Here is a 22,215-nt window from a genome sequence, read left to right as displayed (position 1 = left end):
CGTGGCAGGACGCCCCCAGAAAAACATTATGGAGCGAAGCTTCGAAGGGAAGAAGCAGCTGCTGTCCATCCGAGCCCTGATGGAGAACCTCCAGCAAATGGTCCGTAGGGAATGGGGTGGCAGGGTCGCCCATGTCCAAAATGCCAGCGCCCGTGGAAATGGCCTGGGCAAAGGCCGCACACGCCTCCGTAGGGCGTCGTGGGGGAAAGCAATTCCTCTGTGGGCGACGGCTGTAATCTAAGCCGGCAATCCCCGAATCCAGCTGGAGGAAGACATGGCCAGCCCCGGAATGGTGGAAGATTGACGGACGAGTGGGGGACCGGAGGTGCCTCTGGGGAAGGCTGTGGCCGCGGGGACGGCGAAGAGCCCTCCCTGGAAGACGCCGGGGAAAAAGCCACGAAGCGGCGGCCCGTCTCCTGGGAAGAAGAGACAAAAAGTTGACGAACCTCCGGGGAGGAGGGGGCCTCTGGAGACGAGTTGACGACCCGACGCCGGCACGGCGCCGTGGAGTCCGCCACGGGTGCCGGCTTGAGGTCAACCAGCGCCAGAGGGGACGCCAAGACGACCTCTTCCACCACTTGCACCCTAGGAGAATGGGGCGGGCCGGCTCCGGGGCGGTGAAAGAACGGCGCCGAAAAGGCGCTGACTCGACCTCCGACGAAGCAGCGTGGAGAGACAAGATGGACCCGGGGATGCGCCCCGGCCCCTAGCCAGCACCAGCGTTGCCGCCAGGGTCGACAGCCGTCGGTGCCTGAGCGTCGTCAGCTTGGCTTCTGGCAAGGCCGCCGCCTGCCCAGAAGACCGAGGAGGACTCTGGGGCGATTTGCGAGTCCCGGTGACCTCCCGCGACACCACAGGGACCCCCTTGGGGGTTTGCGGAGAGGCAGAGGCGCCGTGGGCCGAAGAGGGGATCCCCGTAGAGCCGCACCCCGACGACACCACACTTCCAGAACCTGAAGCCGAACCAGTCGGCGCCGGAGCTGCTGGCGATGCCATGGAAGGCCCCGCACGTGGCAAGGGCTCCGCGGACGTCCCAGGAAGGAGGAGGAGGAGGGGCCAAGAAAGCCTGCAGAGCCGCTGCATAGGCCTCTATTTGGGCCCTAGTCGCCCCGGCGCTGGGAAACGGCGGTTAGGGTGGCGAAGAATGAGCCCGCGCCCGCCGCAGAGCGGGGACCAGGCCTCGAAGACAAGCTATAAGACTTACCGATGGGCGAGCGACGCCCTAGGGGCCTCGGTGAGTGGCGATGCCGGAATCGGAAGCGCGATTCTTGGACCCTTCTGCGGGGGACGGACGCGGGGACGACACAGATCTGGACAACCGGGCTGAGTGGAGCTTCATCCGGTGCTCCCGCCAGGACTTAGGCTTCAGATGCTGGCAAGCGTCGCTGTCCATGGAATCATGGTGCTCGTCCAAACACCACATGCAAATAGGATGAGTGTCCGTCACCGACATCAGACGCGCACAAGACTAGCACGCCATAAAGCCCGAAGGCATTCGCACATTGTCCCACCTGAATACAGGACAGGGACACGATCCGAGTTGCACACGGAAAAGAAGGAAACTGATGTCAGCGCGCCGGGGTGGGGCTTATGTAACCTCGCTGACGTCAATTTAAGTACACTTCCTTTTCCAATGCGCAGTCTGTGAAAACTGAATATCTGGTGCACTTTCCAAAACATGTGGTTTAAGCTAATCGCTTTGGAGGCTCAGAAGCCAGTCAGTTTCACCACAATGCACATCCATTTTTGATGGGTTCCACAGGAGGCAATCAGATGATTCAGCTAATATAATTAGCCTATCCTGTGACCAATCAAATTAGTTCGGGAGTTCAGGGTAGCCAATTAGATTGGCTTAATCACCCCAAGACCTTCAAAAGCTGACTTTACAGTCAAGAAAGGCTATAGGACATGCTACACAGAGAAGGTGCACATTTTAAAGTGGTACTCCACAACAGGACTCATCCAACGCCCAACCCAACCACATGCCTAACCGGACACTATCACAATGCTTAACAGTGGGTGTTGGAAGAAGTGTGCCAGATATATATCCTTATCTGTTGCTAGCCGGTGATGGGTCATTTCCATCAGCGTATTATCCCTTGTATGAAGCCTACCTCTAAATTAAACTGTGCATGAACTGTGTATTCGATATAGAACACATCTTAAATATATTAGGGTTTTATTTGCAAATCAGGCATACTTTTTCATATGCAAGATACTTACAGTTGACCCTGGGAGTCCTTATCAAAACCTGCCCTTAAACAAAAAGGGAAGTATTTTGTGTGTTCCCATTCACTGTATGTCTAAGCTGGTGTCTGGAATGTCTAAAGTTACTGATGTAACAAAAGGTTAGAGTGTGGTCTGCAGCGAAAGATAGGACATAGGGACCAAATGGAGGATGGAGCTCTGAGAGGACTTAACTTTTGTTGCTGTAACCAAGGGCCTAATATGAAATAAAGAACTTTGAGCCAGATGAACAAAGCATTTTTCCGGTCGCATATGGCCCCATTTGCAGCATCGGGCCGTTTGTGACCGTGAAAATGCTTTTTCCTGATGCACAAAGAGCAAAATGCAATTCAGTAACTTATTACGAAATCTAATTTTCCCTTTGCAATTCGGTATTTGGAAGGGGCGTGTTAAGGGTGTCCTTCCAAATACCAAATTGGTATAGCATATACTACTGGTTTGCGACTGAATTCCAGTCGCAAATCAGTAATACTTTACCACCAGTTTAAAACTGATGGCAATCAATTGGCAAAGGGTAAGGGGTCCTCAAGCAACCTCCTTCCTCTTTGAGAAGGTAAATCATATTTTTTTAAGAGTAGGCAGTGGTTCCACTGACCTCAGCTGATATGCTGGACTCAGCAATCCACCTTCCCTGTGATGGCTGCAATTCCTAATGGGTTGTAAATTGCCACCTACCTCATTAATATGGATGAGGAAGGTCTATTTGTGACCCACTAGGAATCCTTAATGAAACTCAAGCATTTCATACATTAGGAATACCGATTTCCTAATTGCAAAGCGAATGCCCTCTAACTTCAACATGATCTCACACATCCATAATAAATAAAGCCAATAAATTTCCAAGGCAGCTTCTTTCACAGTTATGCAGATCCTGTATGGTATCTAAGCACAAAAAAAAACACATACCGCTTTCTGCTCACTAAGCATTTGACTTTTTTCCCAAGCTTCTTCCTCATGTTTCATCCGCAAAGACTCGAGAGACTCTTTATCTGCTAGATCCTTCTTCATCTGAGTCTCCAGCACCTGAAGAAGTAAACCAGCAATTACAAGTAAATCAGCTATTATCCCTGTTTGTGTAATGTGCCCACACAGAGTGGACGCATGGCAAGACTAAATCTAATAAAGACTAATTTGCATTTGGTACAAGTAATATCGCAGTGCATTTAATTGAATTATCAAGTATTGCTTACTGAAACTATTGACTAGCAAATTAGCATTACATTTCTTAATTGTTAAATTTAACTTTTTGCTAACAGCTTTCAATATAACTACGTATATGCAGCAGAATACCTATAGAAGTGCCTAAGAATGACCCATTTTAGATTCTTTCTGTAGTAAAATATATTGCAAGGTATTTTTGGTTTGAAACCTCTGGGATGGTTTCCTCATGAACCCCTTCAGTGCTCAGTAAGGCTCCCGGCTGTCCTTACACATGGCACCGGAAATCCCTTTGGTGCAGGCACCAGAGGTATTTCCTTTTCTCCCCAACAGCCTCGGGAGCTAGGGAAGAGCTTCCCCAGCTCCCGAGGCTCTCCTCCTGGTTTCTGTGAAATGACGATCAGCATGCACGTCGCACTGATGTCATTTCATAGAAACCGAAACTGAAATGAGAATTTAGGCTAATTTCAGTTCAGTTTCTATATGCTCAGGAGGCTATCTGAGCCCCCCAAGCACGTAGAAAGATGGGAGAGGTATCATTGGAAAGGGGAGAATCTAATGGTACCCCTCCCTAGTGGATCCCTGCTTGGGTATTGCCCCAGGAGGGCGATCCCCAAACAGGGATCCACCCACTAGACACCAGGGAGGGGGAAGCGGCCCCTTGGGCAAAGGCCTTTGCTCCCCCCAAATATTTTTGGGCAATACAGTCTTTCTGCCCCCCTGGGTGGCAGATGGGGCAGTAGCAGATCGGCCAGAAAGCCCACTAAAAACTAGGGATTTTTTTTGATGTAGGGGTGGGGGCTGCCTAAAATGGGTATGAAAATGCCCCCCCCCCCGAGAAATTTCAGTCTTTCTATCCCCATGGGAGGCAGAAGGGGGCAGTAGCCCCCAATCTGACCCCCGGGGGGAAGGGCAGAGAGCCCACTAGGCATTGGGGAAATTTCTTTTTCAAAATTAAGGGGTGGGGGCTGCCCAGAATGGGCATGCCAAATCCACCCCCCCCCAAAAAAAAATGCCACAGTATTTCTGCCCCCCCCCCCCGAGGAGGCAGATGGGGGCAGCAGCCCCTGATCCCCCCCCCCCCGGGGGGTGGCAGAGAGCCCACTAGGCACCAGCGTAATTACACGTGGGGATGGGGGCTGCCCAGAATGGGCATACTAATGCCCACAACCCCCCACAAAATAGCCACAATCTTTCTAGCTCCCTTAGGGGCATATTGGGCAACCCCCTCGCCCCCAATTCTGGATAGGAAAACATTGGGGGGGGGGGGGTCCATGCAAGCCATACCTCCCTGGACTCCCCCAGGTGTCTAGTTTTCAGAAATGTGTGGTACTGGTAGGTTTCCCTAGATGGCCGCCGAGCCCGGGGCCAAAAACCCAGGTGACCCACCCCCCCCTGCAAAACCAGGTCGTTTTGTGATAGGTAACTGTGAGGTCTTCTCAATAAGTTTTGGGCCCTTGCCTGTCAGGGGGTACTTGGGCCACCCACACGAGTGAGGCATCATTTTTATCGGGAGACCTGGGGGAACGCTGGGTGGTAGGAAATTTGTGTAAGCCCGGTGTTCCCACAACTTTCCTACACAGAAATTTGAGAAAAGTGATTTTTTTCAGCTAAATGAGGTTTGCAGGGGATTCTGGGTAGGAAAACATTGGGGTATCCACGCAAGCCATACCTCCCTGGACTCCCCCGGGTGTCTAGTTTTCAGAAATGTGTGGGTTTGGTAGGTTTCCTAGATGTCCGCCGAGCCGTGGGCCAAAAACCCAGGTGACCCTCTTTCCAAAACCAGGTCGTTTTGTGACAGGTAATTTTGATGTCTCCTCCATACGTTTTGGGCCCTTGCGCCTGTCACGGGTACTTGGGCCACCCACACGAGTGACGTACCATTTTTATCGGGAGACTTTGGAGAATGCTGCGTGGGTGGAATTTTGTGGATCCACACAGATTCCAGAACTTTCCATCACAAAAATGTTGAGAAATGTGGGGGTTTTTTTGTTTACAAAGTTTGAGGTTTGCAAGGGATTCTGGGTAACAGAACCTGGTCAGAGCCACACAAGTCACCCCCTCCTGGATTCCTCTGGGTGTCTAGTTTTAAAAAATGTATAGGTTTTGTACGTTTCCCTAGGTGCCAGCAGAGCTAGGGTTCGAAATCCACAGTTAGGCACTTTGGGAAAAAAGGGTCAGTTTTCACTGTAAAAATGTGGTGTGTCGACGTTGCGTTTTGGGCCATTTCCTGTCGCGGGCACTAGGCCTACCCACACAAGTGAGGTACCATTTTTAATCGGAAGACTTTGGGGAATGCGGGGTGGGTGGAATTTTCTGGATCCACGCAGATTCCAGAACTTTCCTCCACAGAAATGTGAGGAAAATGTTTTTTTTTTGTTTGTTTTTTACAAAGTTTGAGGTTTGCAAGGGATTCTGGGTAACAGACCCTGGTGAGAGCCAGACAAGTCACCCCATTCTGGATTCCCCTGGGTATCTAGTTTTCAAAAATGTATAGGTTTGCTAGGTTTCCTTAGGTGCCGGTAGAGCTAGAGTTCAAAATCCACAGCTTGGCACTTTGCAAAAAATGGGTCAGTTTTCACTGTAAAAATGTAGTGTGTCCACATTGTGTTTTGGGCCGTTTCCTGTCGCGGGCACTAGACCTAACCACACAAGTGAGGTCCCATTTTTATCGGGAGACTTAGGGGAATACAGAATTGTGGAGCAACTGTTATTAGTCATCGACTTTCGATGCATTTTTGCCTTTCAAATGTAAGACAATGTGCAAAAAAGAAGTCACTTTGAAAAATGTCCTATAATTCACATTCTAGTATGGGTACCCACAATTTTGGAGATGTGCAAATAGCTACTGTTTCTAAACTCTATATTTTGTTCCCATTTCAGAAATACATAGGTTTCTTTTATACCAATTTTTCACTGTTTATATTTTCCCAGATACATTTCTATATACCCGGTACACAAAAAAAGCCATTGCAAGACGCTGCTCAGTTATTGGCTCTGGGTTCCTCTTGTTCTTGGTAAACCTACAAGTCCTATATATCCCCACACACAGAAGAGTCCAGCGGGGGTAACGGTATATTGCTTTCAAAAATCAGTCATACATAGAAGAAGTTACAGGTGAAAAAGTAGCCACAAATGGCTTTTTTTTTCAACTCATTTTAAATTTTTCCTATTTTCAACTGTTAGTTTCTATTAAAAAAAAGACCTTGAAGGGTCTACACAAATGATACCTAGCTGAATTCAGAATGTTGTCTACTTTTCTGAAATGTAGAGCTTTCCAGGGTCCATTATTGCTTTAATACCCATTTCTACCACTAACTGGAAGAAGGTTGAAAGCACAAAAAATAGCAAAAATAGGCTATGCCAAAGTAAAATGCCAAAACTGTGTAAAAAATGTTGGTTTTTTGACAGAAGTCGGTCAGTCACTGAAACATGGGAAGATGGTGATTTCAGCACCACAAACCCTTTGTTGATACCATTTGCAGAGGGAAAAAAAGAGGCTTTCATCTGCAGCACTTTTTGTATTTTGGCTTATTTCTGGGGTCCACTACAGGAGAATCAACAAACCCTGGGTACCTTTAAAATCCCCATGATGTTGGAACAAAAAGGATGTAAATTTGGCGTGGACACCTGATGTGGTCCAAAGGTTACAGGGGCCTAAGCGCAAACTACCCCAAATAGCCCTAAAAAGGCTTAGCACAGAGGTGGGGGGGGGGAGAGGGGACTAGCAGCGAAGGGGTTAAAGTTCATACATGCATTGTCCCCTTTCCACAACCAACTAGAGCAAAAGATGCCATCCTCACTTCAGAGTCTCTTGAGAGAGTCTCTAACAAGCATCCATAACACTGGTAGGTAGCACTGCTAGGAGGTCTCTACCAAATAATCTGCTATGGAAGGTCCTTTAATACACAACATATGGTTAAATACAAGTGCTGGCCTACTGCACCACCTTAATGCGGGTATCAGTCCGGTCAAGCCGTCCTCTATCCTTTGTCGATGGATGCCGTTGTTTTGAAAAAAACTCTAAGGTCACCTGCTTGTACAGGGAAAACTGGCAGCAACAGGTATATGCTGTATCCAAGCTATATGGAGTGTTGTTGCTGAAAAGCATATTTTGTCTCTCATTTGTAAGAAATCAATGTTTTGGAAACAACCTCATGAATGTGTCTTGGCAATGGCTTCATTTCCCTTGGTTCCAAAATACAATGCTCTTTCCAGAATTCAACCTTTTACTGTTTGCTTCCCGATTCTCAGCAACCTTGCTACACTGCTCTTGCTAATTATTCCATGCACCACTTTGTTCTGTTTATAGTAAACAATGTTTGAGCTACGCAGTACACCAGCGTGCAGGGGCCCACCACGAGTTCCACTGGCCTGCAGGGGGCTGAAGTGCTAGAGCAGGAGGAGAAGGAGCTAACACGTGCAGCGCTGTTGGTGGTGATCCGGGGGTTCTAGAATAGCACTGGAGGGGAAGATAGAAGCTGTGTTGATTGATGTAGGGCTGCTCAGCGCGAACCTCTGCAAAGTCGCTGGCAGAGTCACGTCACCTGAACACACAATCACGGGCCAGCAGACTGAAGCTAATACCCTAAAAAAAAAAACAGGTGTCTCGGCTGATGGGGTCCACTGCGACATTGGAAAGCAGAGTAGAGGATACAGAAGGACGGTCACAAAGGTACTATCTCTTGTGTCTGGGGTTCCTGGAGCGGGCATCAGTGGAAAGCTTCCTCGAAGACTGGATAAAAACTAAACTGACTTTAACAGACTTCTCACCTGTGAGAAGTTGGCCTGATGTATGATGTCACTAGTTCTAGTGTACACCTTATATCAGTCCAAATACCCTTATGGTGATTGGTTGTAAAGTCAACCTTATAGACCAGCTATCCTAGTGGTAGCATGGACAAGAGCAGTCTTAGGCTAAACTCTGAATGGCATGTGAAGCCAGCTGTGATACCATATATAATCCCTTGAATACCAAATGAAAGGACACCACAACAGATATATATATAAAATAAAGTGTATTTATTCTAGTCAAACCCTCAGCACTCTTTATGAGATTAGAGGTAAGTACAACACAGTCTTATTTAAGCATACATTAAGTCACACAGGTAAGTAATACAGTTAGGCCCCAGGGGCCACGCAAACCATATACTAAGTAAGTGGTATAAGAACCACTGTCACGGAAATCGAATAGGCCTAGGCCTAGGGAATCGCTGGGGCTACACTACACTAGCGTTAGTTAGGAAGTGGGAGGCCCACGGGATTCGTGTGCAGAGTGGAAACACTCACGCGTAATGCGTAAAAGTCAATAGCAATAGTACAGTTTAGAAAACGGTAGATTTAGGACACTTCCGGAGTAGCAAGGAAGTTGAGACTTGAAAACTAGACACTAGGATAGTCACTATCCTGATGAGCACCGGAGTACCCAAGTTACCTAGCCCACAGGCTGCGGGTGCATAGGGGTGAAGATGCGTCGTTTTCGTCGTCGACTCCTATGGATGCCTGAAGAAAGATGCTGACAGGCAGTCAGGGAAGAGTGTCCGGTGGATCCCAAGGCTGGGATCTAGAAGAGAAGAAACCTGCAAGCAGAAGGGACAGAGTCAAGGTCACTAGCCAGTGACCACGTGGAACCAGGAAGGAACCAGGCGATGTCGTGAAGATTGCAGGTGAAGGTGAAGCTTGTTGCTGCAGCCAGGAGGACCAGGAAGCGTCGAGGACGACCAGGACCAGGAGGCGAGCTGTCCCACGAAGGCTCTTGCTGTCGGCGGCGTCGAAGTTGGACTAGGACTCACCAAGCCTTGGCAAGCGGAACCCACGAAGAACGAAGGACTTGCTTCTGGTGCAGACCAGGAAGGTCTGGGGTGCTTCTTCTTTGCAGAGAAGCGGGAGCCAGTCTGGAGGAGCCAAACCAGCACAGAAGAGTTCAGGGTGCGTCGTCACAGAGGCCACTAGCCAGCGGGCAAGCAACCGGACAGACGCGGCAAGCAGGAAAATGCTGAAGGGCCCCACGCAGGACTCGTGGAGTGTGGGGGGCTGATCTTCGGTGCAGATGGTGCTTGGGGCTTCTCAATCCCCGGTGCACAACTTCGAGGGTACCTCAGAAGCTGCGCTGTAAGTTACTAGCCACTTTTTCCAGGTAGCCGGTCCCACGTCGCTCGTCGCCTCCACGGATCTCAGCTCTGCTGCAGATGTGGATGAGGGTCGGAGAAGTCTGGAAGTCAAGGCTCTGGTCGGGCTCTGCAGTCGGTTCCTCGTAGAACGGTCGCAAAGCAAAGGGTAGTCTCTTGATGGTGCCTGTTTGCACAGGGTAGCCACTCCTTGGCTACAAGGGAGATTCTTCAGTCTTCTTCTTTCGTCGAATGTCGAAGGTCCAGAGTTTCTGTTCAGTTTTGCAGGTTCAGGATAATCTAAAGTCTTGAGGCCCAACTCCCACTCTTATACTAATCTGGGGGGCTGGGATACCTGCTAGGTCACGCCTTATGGGTGGGACCTGGGAGGGGGTGGTTACACCCACTTCCCTTTGTCCAGTTTCGCGCCAGAGCTGGGGCTGGAGTGCCCCAGCGCCGGTTTGAACTGGACTATGCAAGGAACACCTTGTGTGCCCCAGGCATGTCTCATTCCTTTCAGCCCACCCTGCCCCAATACACTAAAGGCTGTCTGGGGAGGTGCTAGCATCTCCCCAAGCAGGAAACCTATTGTCCAGGCCTCCCTGGCTGGGATCACTCCCAGCTGCAGGAGGTCAGACTTGTGTCGTGGCAGCAGCATCCATTTTGTGATGCTGAGGCTTTGGTCAGAGGCTAACAGTTGAAGTATGATTTTAACATGTCTTTCCCTCTAGAAGGGGGGAATAATATTCTCATGTCCAGAAATGGCATGGGGTTATTATTCCACAGTGTTAGACACCTTACACGACATGTTTCGATAAAGCCAAACCATAGTTACCATAACCGTCTAAGATTATAAGGCACTTTAAGAGTATATGGTAGGCTATATCATAGAACAGCTATAAGGACATGGTTCCGAAAGCTGCAGACAGGCTCAGCTCATGCTAGAGCACCATCTCACATGTTACCAAGCACTCTGCCTCCAGGATTGTTAAGGCCTGCCATAGGAGTGACTGATAGGTACACATGTGTCTATATGTAAGTTAGGTATAGGAATACTACACCTAAGCAAGGGGTGATTACACGACCTTGCCCCAGCTGAGGGATCAGCCAGTTGTGTCAAAATGGAAGGCCAGGCCAGGGGTGGCATAATACATGCTGCAGCCCCTGGTAGGCCTAGGGTACACCTATGCCCTGGGTACCTAGGGTACACTGTACAGGGGCCAATAAGGTGATCCTATCCAAATGGGTTATGCACCTAAAGTACATAGTATTAATTTAGAGAGAGAACAGCAGGGCTGTGGGTCTGTTTAGCAGGCCCACAGCCACATCTAAGTCGAAAACCAGTAAAGCAAAAGCAAAAAGTGGGGGTGAACATAGAAAGCAGACCCTACTCTCCTACATCACCCATGTTTGCAATTGAAAGGGCCCATCAAGCGATGAAGGCGCGATCAGTGCCTGGGACGCTCCCTGAGAGCCATCATTGAGAGTATATTCAACTACAGGCATCGAGAAAATCATATGGAGGTATGTGAAGCGGGAAAGCTGCACTTTGAAAACCATAGCATTGCTGTCTTCCTGGTTTACTCTTGTAAGGTACACTGGCAACAAAAGTTATTTTTGGAAATCAAGCAAAAGCTGAACTTACCATACATGTTGCAGTACCCAGCGCTGATCAAAGTGATCAAGGATGGCAGGTCGCACTTGTTCAAAACTCCAGAGGCAGTCTTGTCCTAACTAGAGATGTGGGACAAGGTACCAGGACATCAGAAGGGACTGCAAATGTCAGACTGGGTGGATTAGCAGAGGCGCCCAAGACGAGGGAGGGCAGAAGGCCGCTCCAGGCTGGAAGTGCAGAGGAATCCGCTTACGCCACAAGTGGTGGTACAATAGGATGGCACTTTGGGCAGAGAGAGAGTGGTGATCAACGTGAGATGAAAACTAATGATGATGGGGAATCTGAGGAGCAGCAGGTGGACATGGAGGATATTGGTTGAATTGTTGCTTGAAGGGGGACATGACGATGCTGGTCTGGCAGGTGAGGCACTGGTGGCTCTTGGGCAGAGGGATGAGTAGCATGAACATAAGGATATGGATGGGACAGACTGAAAGCAACAATGTGGCTTGCAGTGCTAATCGGATAGGAAATAGTATGGAAGCAAAAGTGTGGCTCCAAGTGGCCCTTATCCTTTTAGAATTGGAACCTACTGGGTGTTGCCTCACTTCTGCGTATTTTGCTTGTTATATAGTGATAAGATAAAAGTTAGGCTGTAGCAGAAAGGCCAATATGCATTTTTTTGTAAGGGGCGTGGGTTTGGTAAGTTGGGGACGCTTTGCCGGCCGAACATAATGGGTAAACACAGTTTGGTTGTTTTGAGGAGTTTGCCTGGGGAGGACCCTGTGCTAGTTGTTTAGAACATACAAGAATCACTGGTACGCTATATCAGCGACTGGGATTAGGAGCGCTAGGAGGAGAATGTAGGACTGGGCTTGGCCCTGTATGAATGTGGAAATGAAATGGTACAAAGCTATAAAATAGTCACTTGGAATGTCAGAATACTGAGGGGGTATGTGAAGCGACATAGCGTGTTGTCCTACATGCGCAGGCAGGGGATTGGTAAAGCATGCCTCCAGGAAACCCACATGATAGATGCGGAAGATCGTAAGCTGAAAAGGAAGTAAAGGGCCAAGTTGTACTTGTCCTATGCACGGGGTGTCAGTGTGGGGGGCTCCAGGAGTTCTGTTTAAGCTGCAATTCAGAGAGGCAGACCAGGGTGGAAGGTATATACTAGTGGAGAGTATGTTGGATGGTAGATCTATACATCTTGAATGTATATGCACCCAACAAAGATAAGGGGTTTTACTTGCATATTCGGGCATGTTGATGGATGCTATGGCCACCAGGCTGTTGTGGGTAAGTGAGTTCTAAAGTGTGATAGATGAAGAGCTTGACAGAAAGCCACTGAAACAAACTACGAAGCCAGCAATGTTGGAAATGCAGAGTGTGGTTATGAAGAACTTGGGATGTGTGGATATCTGGAGGGAGATGCGCCCCGCGATGAGGGAATACTCGTGTCACTTGCTGATGCATGGCACCTATGGTAGGTTGGACAGGGCCCTGTGCACTGAGGACATAGACTCCTCTGGATGAATTGCCACATACGTGGGGCGTTACCTTTCAGATCACTCGCCTCTGCAGCTGGTGAGTGGGAGATTGGAGCACGGCCCATGCAGCTGGCTGTTGCCCTCAGATGCTCTCTTCGACACGATGTGTCGGGAGGCATTAGGTGCGGCGCTGACTGAGTACATGAGCAGCTACTGGGTCACAACGGCCAGTGGAGCGAATGAGTGGGAGGCGATGACAGCGGTTAGGAGTGAGGAATGTATGAGTAAGGTCTATGGTATCAGACGACAGTTGAACGAGGACCTGAAGGTGCTTGAAGCGAGGCTGACGAGACAGCAGGGACGTGAGGTCCAGGATACAGTACTGGAGGTAGAGGTCACGAGAACTAGCCGTGAGATTGGGTAAACCTGGGACAGGTTGGATACATTTATGCGGAAGGAGTGCAGGCAGAGGCTCTACAAGTCCAATGGACTACTAGTCTGGCTATTAAAAAGGGAGTATAGGTGACTCCTTATGTCCTTGAGGCAGCCTGATAGGATGCTGGTAAATACACAAGAATCAGTTTATGGAGTGCTTGAAGCCCACCTTGAGGGTCTGGATGGGGCAGACCTCAGGGCACGTCAAGGTGGATGAGTACTTGGAGCGAGTGGAGATGTCCATGCTACCGATGGGGATGTAGGAGGAAATGGATGCCGAGCGCTGGAGGAATTGAGGGAAGCGCTGGGAAAATGACCATAGGGTAAACACCTGGCGGGGATGGGTTTCCTGTGAAATATTATCAGGTCTATTCAGCACAATTAACTGAACCTCTATTGGAGATGTATGGAGAAGCAAGGCGCAGGGGTGAACTGCCTCCTCCAATATGGGAGTGGGTGGAATACATGGCTCCTAATCTCCATCTCTCCCAGATAAACACGCCAGCCAACAGACGAGGCACCTGTCACTACTGTGAGCTCCTCTTTGGGCTAGAATGAACAGTCTTCCACAGGTCAGATTCCTGTCCAACAGTCACCACTGAAGGTCACCAGCACCTTCTGAAATTTGGATGTTGTCTGAAAGGCAGCCTCAGTGCTAAGCCCAATGCAGGTGAAGATTTCAGTGCAGGGTCCACATGTGCCAACAGGCTTTGAGGGCCAGGCGGATGCACGAGGCTAAGAGACCAAGATACCCGCAGAACCATCTGTGTGGGAACCCTGGAGTGAGCCCGAAACATCTGAACCTAAGATGAATGTCCTGGACTCACCTTTGGGGGAGGGCACTGGGGAACAGTGAAAGCTCTGAATGCCACTATGTCCAGGATGGCCAATACGAAAGAAATCCTCTGCGTATGTTGCAGTTGAGATTTCGACTCTTAAGAAATAACCCCAGGAATTAAAATCCTGTGGCACTCATTTAAGCTTGATACTGTTCATTGTGGGTTGTCTGGCTAAAAGCATAACTGAATTTGAGTAGGATGGCTGGCAGTATCTCCATAACCATATGCAAAATGGCATGTGTAATACATAGGCTATGTTGAGGGATGTCAAAGCCAAACTGGCAGAGGAAAGGACTTTTCCAGAATGAATCAATGTGTTTCAATTCCCTATCACATGGCACAGTAGTGAATACATGGACGCTTGAACTATCAAGCTCTCAAGAGCTGGGTGCTGGGCCCAAAACACCAGATCCACAAGGGATGGGACTATTGGAAATCCAACACTATTAACAAAATGAATTATGCAGTCATTTCCTCGCAATTTGTCCAGTTTAAAAACTCATCTGATCCCATAACAAGATACGAAGACACTGTTTCTACTGTTGTGGCTTCCCTTCAGGAAAGATCAAATGGCCAAGAAAAGGACATTAGGTATCCAAAAAGAAAGAGTCAGACTACGAAACAATTAAGTTAAATAGACTGACAAGATTACAATTTCAGCATTTTTCAGGCATCAGACTGAAAGAAATCATAAAGTTAAAGAAAGTCCTTAAACGTAAAAAAGAGAAAATACATCAAGATCAAAACCTGGGTCGACATCCAAAGAGCAGTAAAATGGAAAAACAACAAGGCATTTTGGAGTATAATTGTAAAGAAACTGAAACAAGGAAACCCCTACAAGCTTCGCCAGTCTCATCATTTGCCTGGGAAAAATATATTTATGAGTTGTACAAATCATACATGAGCTCTGAAAAATTGAGTATATATATTCAGAGAAAGATAAAAAAGAATCAAGATACTTTAGCTCCAACAACTCTGCCAATAGCCTATCATATAAAGACTGCTAGATCGTCTGCAGCAATGGGACCTGACAAAATTCCGATTAAAGTCCTTCAAAGTAACCCAGAAGAGTGGAGTACATTTTTAACCATCCTAATCTCCTATTAAGCTTCTGGAAAAATTCTAAATTCATGGCAGGGAGCTTTGTAATTCCTCTCTTAAAAAGGGCTCTAGAACAATTCCCAGGCAACTATCGTCAAATCGCCTTGCTGGATGCCACCGGGAAGATCTTCACGGCCAGTGTCCTAGACAACTTGAAGGATTGAGCTTTTTCTAGAGGAGTGATTCCAATGACTCAAGTCGGTTTCCGCCCAAAACACTCTGTAACAGATAATATTGTGGCTTTACAGACGATTATAGACCAATATGTAGTGTTAAAGTCACAGGTGGTCTACTGCGTATTTGTTGACTTCACAACTGCGTTCGACAGAGTAGATAGACCTACACTCTGGATAAAGCTAGAGAAGTTAGGAATACATGATAACCTTCTTACGATAATTGTATCACATACAGCAACATGGTGCAGAGTACAAATGGGGGGAGAAAAGGCATTTGCCTAATTAATAGCTACCCGGAAAGGTTTAAAGCAAGGCTGTCTTCTGGCCACTCTTTTATTTTCCCTTTATATAAGCTATCTCCTGTTTCGGCTTTTAAAAATTAACAATTTTCCTCCAAAAATAGCATCCAGTAATATCCATATTTTGATGTACGGCAATGATTTTGCTATATTAGATCTTACATCAATCGGCCTACAACGAAATTTAAACACATTAACTTGCCATGCAGAAGAAAACTTCTTGGTGCCAAATATTCTCAAAACATAAGTGGTACCCTTTAGAGGAAAAAAACATCTTCTCATTTTAATTAGACACTTGGGGGTAAACCCTTAGAGGTAGTCATATTCCTAATTGGGGTGAATTTGTTTTGCAAACTTTAAATAGTTCCTCCAATTTCAAGCATATAGGCCTTAAAACTGATGCCCATATTGGCTCTCTGCAGCGGTTATATTCTTCCTCTGGGAATAGACATTTTCATTCTTTATTAGAGGTTTACTGTATGAAAATACCTCCCATTTTATCTTATGCATTAGAATATATCCCAATCAACAACTGGCAAGCTGCAAAAATAAGAGAAGGGAATTTACTACGCAAATTGAGAAGTCAACCAAACAGTCCCAGCCCAAGAATTACATCTTGAGCTATCTCTAGTTAGCTCTTATGCTAGAGCAATCTCTAAAATCATAAAATGGGCTTATAATCTCTTACACGCCGATCCAGGATCTTTAAGGAGCATACTAAAACTGGAAACCTTTTCAAATTAGTTGTTGCAATATGCTTTTAATAAGAACCTTTGTATAGCACTAAGTCTCTCGCACTGCACAAAAGCACTTTTGAAATCTTGGACTCCTGCACACTTGAGGCTATTCTTAAAAAAAAAAAAAATCGGACTCCGATAAAAAGCTACGACCTCTATGTCAAACACTGTTCCCAATTAAAACATTTGCACAATATGCAGAAACTAGGATTACAGGTAGGTAACGTATCCTTCTCTTCCAGGGGATACTCATCAATATTCATAAGCACTGAATGGAATAGCAAGCCCATCCTCCGCCTACGAGCAAATGAGAAACAATGACCAAACAAACAATCAAAGCTTTTTTCTATGTTGGAACAAATTTCTCAAGGAGGCCTGGCCTACTTGAGTGTCTGCTCTGGCATCGGAGTCGAGACAATAGTGTGTAGTATGTATAGATCTCAAAGTGGCTGCTTTGCAGATCTCGGAAATCAGTACATTGTTAAGGAAAGCTGTTGTAGCCGTGGAATGAGCCTTGGGCCTAGACCAAAGTGGCTTTTGTGCTAACTGATAAGCCAGTTTGATACATGACACTATCCACCTGGAGATGGAACGCTTGCAGGCTGGAAAACCTGTTCTGATTGAACCGTAATTAATGAACAGTTGATCAGATTTCCTAATGGTCTTAGACCTGTCCAAATGGAATTTCAAAACCCTTTTCAGGTGTAAAGAGGGAAGGAACCTCTCAGCTGGAGTAGAGGGATTAGGAAAAAAGGAAGGTAGAGAAATGGCTTGGTTGACATGGAAATCTGACATCACCTTCGAAGGAAGGAGGGGTGGGTTCTCAAAACCACTCTATTGAGATTAAAAAAAAACTGTGTACGGCTCTTTTGAGCAGAGAGCTTGAATGTCACTCACTCTGCGAGCTGAGATAATCGCCACAAAAAAAGCTGCCTTCCACGCAAGGTGTTGGAGAGTTGCTTTGTGGATAGGCTTAAATGGGGTACCCATCAAATTGGATAGAACCAGGTTCAGTTCCCAGGGAGGTGAAGGAGGCCGAACAGGAGGGTAAACCTTCTTTAACCCTTGCAAGAAGTCCTTCACTACCTGCAGTTGAAAGAAAGAAGTCTGAGAAGGAGACCGCCTGTATGCCGTAATGGCAGCTAGGTGTACTTTTATGGAAGCAAATTTTAGACCTGCCTTAGCTAAGTGAAGTAGGTAGGGTAAAATCACTTCCTCCTGCCCATTGGTAGGATTGTAATTATTTTGCATACACCACAAATAGAAACACTTCCATTTACAAGCATAAGAGTGTCTTGTGGAAGGTCTTCTAGCTTCTTTCAAGATGGACATGCAGTCCTGCGAGAGACCTAAATGACCATATTGGAGGACCTCAGGAGCCATGCTCAAGTTCAGTGAGGGAAGGTTGGGGTGATGAATGCTCCCGTTCATCTTGGACAGCAGGTCTGGTCTGCATGGCAATCTCCTGAGTGGGAATTCTGACAGGTGCAGAAGGGCCGGGTACCACCACTGCCATGGCCAGTCTGGAGCAATCAGAATCATCCTCGCCTCCGAGTGGGAGTTTGGTTACGACCTTCGGGATGAGAGTAAGGGGAGGAAAAGCGTACACAAATGCTCCTGATCAGTTGATCAAAAGGGCATTCCCTCTCAACCCTGGTTGGTATAATCTTGAGGCGAAGTCGTAGCATTTTTTGTTTGATTGTCATCCGCGAACAGATCGATGCTTGGACGACCCCATTCATGGCTTCGAGAACTTTGTCGGTTAGAACCCAGTCCTGCTGGTCCTCGAAGTGATGCCTGAGAGCGCCTGCTTGTGAATTCTGCTCCCCCGGTAAGTGTATTGCTGTTATCATCTGATTCCTCACAAGGAGCCAATGCCAGAGAGCTTGGGCTTCCAGAGATAGAGACCTCGACCGAGTCCCTCCCTGCTTGTTCAGATAGTACATGGTGGTCGTATTGTCTGTCTGTACTAGAATGGAGTTCGTCTGAATCGAAGGGAGGAAGGCCTTGAGGGCTAGATGGACGGCTCTCAGCTCCAGCATGTTGATGTGATACAATTTTTCTTTTGTTGACCATCGACCTTGAGTCTGGAGGGACCCCATGTGTGCTCCCCAACTCTGGAGGAAAGCATCCGTGATTAATGATTGAGAGGGAGGTGTCAATGGAATGGAACCCCTACCAACAGATTTTCCTGTCACATCCACCATGGAATCGATGCTCTGGCTGCTTTCGACAGATGTATCCTGTCGTCTCACCGAGCCGTTGGCTGATCCCACTTGTCCTCCAGATCCTACTGCAAAGGACGCATCCTCAGCCTGGCGTTGGGGACAAGAAAAACGCAGGAAGCCCTCGACCCTAGGAGAGAGGCAACCTGACGGACTGAAGGTAAGCTGCTGCGCAGAATCTGCTTGAATTTCAGAGTGATACATGACAGTCTCTCCTCCGAAGGAAAAGCTTTTCCTATTTCGGAGTCTATTGTTGCCCACAGAGGCAAAGGTCTAGACATTGCTGGTAGTGATTCCTCACGCTCTGGGGAGAAGGACCTTTCAGAAGCCAGTCGTTGAAATAAGGATAAACAAAGATGCCTTTGCGCAGTAAAGCGGCTGCTACTAAGGCCATGCACTTTGTAAACACTCGTGGAGCCGACTTCAACCCGAAGGGCAGGACTTTGAACTGATAATTGGTCAATCCCACCAGAAACCGCAGAAACTTTCTGGGATGTGGACTGATTGGGACGTGAAGGTGTGAATCTTGCAGATCCAGCAAACACATCCAATCCCCTTGTTGCAGATGGGGATATATTTGATGGAGAGCCAACATGCAAACTTCTCCTTTCTGATGGATTTGTTGAGGGCCCGAAGATCCAGGATAGGCCTGTACTCTGAATTTCCGACCTTTTTTCTTCACTAGGAAGTACCTTGAATATACCCCTCGACCTCGCTGTGATATAAGAACCTCCTCGATGGCTGATTTTCGCAGGAGGGTGGATACTTCCTGCTGTAGTATATGCAACTGGTGGCACGTAGTTTTTACTGGAAGGGATTGTGGGAGGCCGATGCCGAAAACGTAGAGAGTACCCATTCTGCAGCATAGTCAACACCCATTGCTCTTTTGTGATGCTGCTCCACTCTTCCAGCTGGTTGGCTATACTCCCCCCCCCCCCTCCCCCCCCCACTGGAGTGGGAAACGGCGATGGTGGAAGTAAACACTCACTGTTTCAATGGAGTGTTAGCTGAGGCAGCAGATTGACGAGGGGCTCTTCTCCCTCTAGGAGCACGACGTCCCTGATAGTGGGATTTTGATTGGCTCTGATGATTTTGGTGCCTCTGACACTGAGGGGTTTGAACCCTCTGATGGAAGGGCTGTCAATCGTATGGCCTGTATCGGCACCTGAACTCCTTCCTTCTTTCAAGCCCTACCACCTTCAGGGTATCAAGCTCAGTCTTCATCCTCAACATTTCCTCATCTGTGAGAGTGCCAAACAAGGAGCACCCTGAGAAAGGGAGGTTGAGGATCCGGGACTGAGTTTCGGGTTTAAGCGCAGTTAGTCAGAGCAAGGATGACCATCTGGCACAGATTCCGTGTGCATACGAGTGCTCCATCAGCTGCGGCGCTGATAACTTGATTTGCCACCAAGCTTCCTTCCTGCAATATCTCCTCAAAGTCCCTGCAGGCTTCTTTGGGTAGTTTTTCTGTAAACCTTTGAAGTGAGTCCCAAAATGACCTATCATAACGCCCTAATAAAACTGAGGCGTTGGAGACCTTCAACAAGGAGGCTGATGTGCGGCAGACTTTCTCCCCCACAAATCCTGTGCTCTGCTCTCCTTATGAAGAGGGACTGTTGATGAGGAGAGGCCACTGCATGGGTCTCTTTAGCAGCTGCAATTATTACAGAGTCAGGAGGTGGGTCAGATCTAAGAAATAATGGATCCTCTTCTGGAGGCGTGTATTTCTTCAAGATCCTCGCTGGCGCAGTCTTGAGTGTGGCCGGTGAAAGAAAAGTGTCCATCACCGGCTGAAGGAGCCCTGGCACCAAGGGTAACAATGGTGTGGCTGCTGATCTTTGATGTAAAGTCTAAAAAATCACTGAGGATGAAATCTGCTGGGTGGGCTTAACAATGTTCAACTTTGTTGCCCCATCTGGCCAGAACATCCTGAAAAGTACTGACATCATCTATCGGAGAGACCCTCGACGGTGGGCTATCTGTAAGAGTAGGAGAGTAGTCCCTCTTTGAAGATTGTGTAGAAGAGGGCGAACGTGTCGGTGACCTGAGCCTTCTCCCATGACCTCGAGACGTAGATCTCCTTCTTGAAGAAGGTACAGGAGTACGTGTATGATCTCGACCCCTCGATGGAGTAGTAGGAGAGAGATCTACAGCTTGTACCTGGAGGAATCCGGAGTACCTCATGCTTGTGCTGATCCAGATTTCTGCCAGTGATGCAGAGGTAACATCCACCTAGGATAGAGGTGCACAGATGGAGATTTCTGCCTCTCTTCTCGTGCAGGAGTCTGAGCGTGAACGGGGGTGCACGCGTGAAGACGCTGGACTGTTCGACATAGAGATAATCACCTTCGGTGACCTTGAAGACGATGACGAAGTGCATCTTAAACCCGTGTGATGGGTCTAAGCCGACTGGAGAGAGTGTCTCGAAGTTGAACGTGGAGTCACTATGACCTGAACCAGTGCTTGTGATTTTGTCCTCGATGTCGGTGATGGTGACGGAGGAATGCTCACTGGACGTAAGGAGAACCGAGTCAGATGTCCTCGGCATCAACCGTTTCTGGGAGTAGAACTGTGCCTCGAAGTCTATCGTCGCCTGGTTGACTACGACTGAGGTGTTCGTCTTGACGTCGAACATCCTTGAGTTGACGCCAACAGAGTCCCCTGTCTTGACGTCGAACGCCCATCAGGTAGCGCCGACGGAGTCTTGTGTCTTGACGTCGAGCGCCTTTGGAACCACGCCGACAGAGTCTCATGCCTCTACGTCGAACGTTGACCCAACGCTGACTGAGACCTACTCCTTGACGTTGAGCGTCTCCGGGTTGACACCAACGGAGGGTCCGTTACCGGATTACTCAACATCGAAACTGTTGTCTTCAATCTTGGCGTCGATTGGTGCCCGTCGATGGCTTAGACGACGACATCAGTTTCTTTGCCGTTGGTAAATTCGGCACCGATCCAGACACGGATGGCGAACAGATCGGGATTTTGCTTCTCGACGTCAATCTAGCCCTATTTTTGGTTTTCAATGCAGCCTGTAGGCTAACGATGCTCGCTCTTTTGCAGATTTTAAGTCTACTCATTAAAAAGAGTTCAAGTAATGCTTGCCCTCCTGTGGTCTATATGAATGCAAAAGCAGTTATTTATTGTTACATTGTTTAGCCTCCTTTATAGGGGCTGCATTGATGTGTGAAAAAATTATATATATATATTACCTACTGGCGATCGCCAGTAGGTAGTTATAGTTAGGACCTATTATCCGTAGGAAATCTGCATGTCTGCATGTCATTTGAGATGTCATTAGTGATATCATCAGTGATGTCACTGACCATGTCATGAATGATGTAATATGTGAGATCATCAGCAGTGGATTGAGGGCGCGCGAGTTATAGTTGGCAGAACTAACTATAACGGAGGAATTTCAATGGTATTGTATGAATGAAATGTCCAGCTAACTATAACACCCCTAAAACCTATGGTTTTTTCTGTGAATATATATATATATATATATATATAAACCAACAGCGTCATCCCCGCACTTCCTCGAGCCTGGTCGCGCAATCCGGCGAGTAAAGACCACACGACTCACAGAAGATAGGCACAGATGAAATGTTTATTTCAGAGCTGCAGCGGTACAAAAGGGGGTGGTGATGGACGGAGCATCAGAACCAATCAAACACTCACACCCAGTCAACAGATCTGGGTTTGATCCATCACCGTTCTTTAGCCCACTCTGCCACCTCAGTTAAGACATGGCCATATGCAAATCAGTCTGACCCTGTGCCTCATGGG

The 22,215-nt window shown here is 47.8% G+C and overlaps 1 protein-coding gene across 6 annotated transcripts in view; it reads right to left on the bottom strand.

The window, feature by feature from the left end:
- The window catches only part of CIT (citron rho-interacting serine/threonine kinase), a 1,313,172-nt gene that overhangs the window by 683,384 nt on the left and 607,573 nt on the right, over nucleotides 1–22,215 (bottom strand). For all 6 annotated transcript variants that reach the window (XM_085636268.1, XM_085636269.1, XM_085636271.1 and 3 more), the window contains exon 20: nucleotides 3,154–3,270. In XM_085636268.1, coding sequence (XP_085492394.1) covers nucleotides 3,154–3,270 — 117 coding nt within the window. The remainder of the gene's footprint in view (nucleotides 1–3,153; nucleotides 3,271–22,215) is intronic.

This window comes from Triturus cristatus, chromosome 11 (assembly GCF_964204655.1).
Source record: "Triturus cristatus chromosome 11, aTriCri1.1, whole genome shotgun sequence".
Lineage (NCBI taxonomy): Eukaryota > Metazoa > Chordata > Amphibia > Caudata > Salamandridae > Triturus > Triturus cristatus.
The sequence above is the reverse complement of the archived record's forward strand: the minus strand, read 5'-3'. Positions and strand labels throughout refer to the sequence as shown.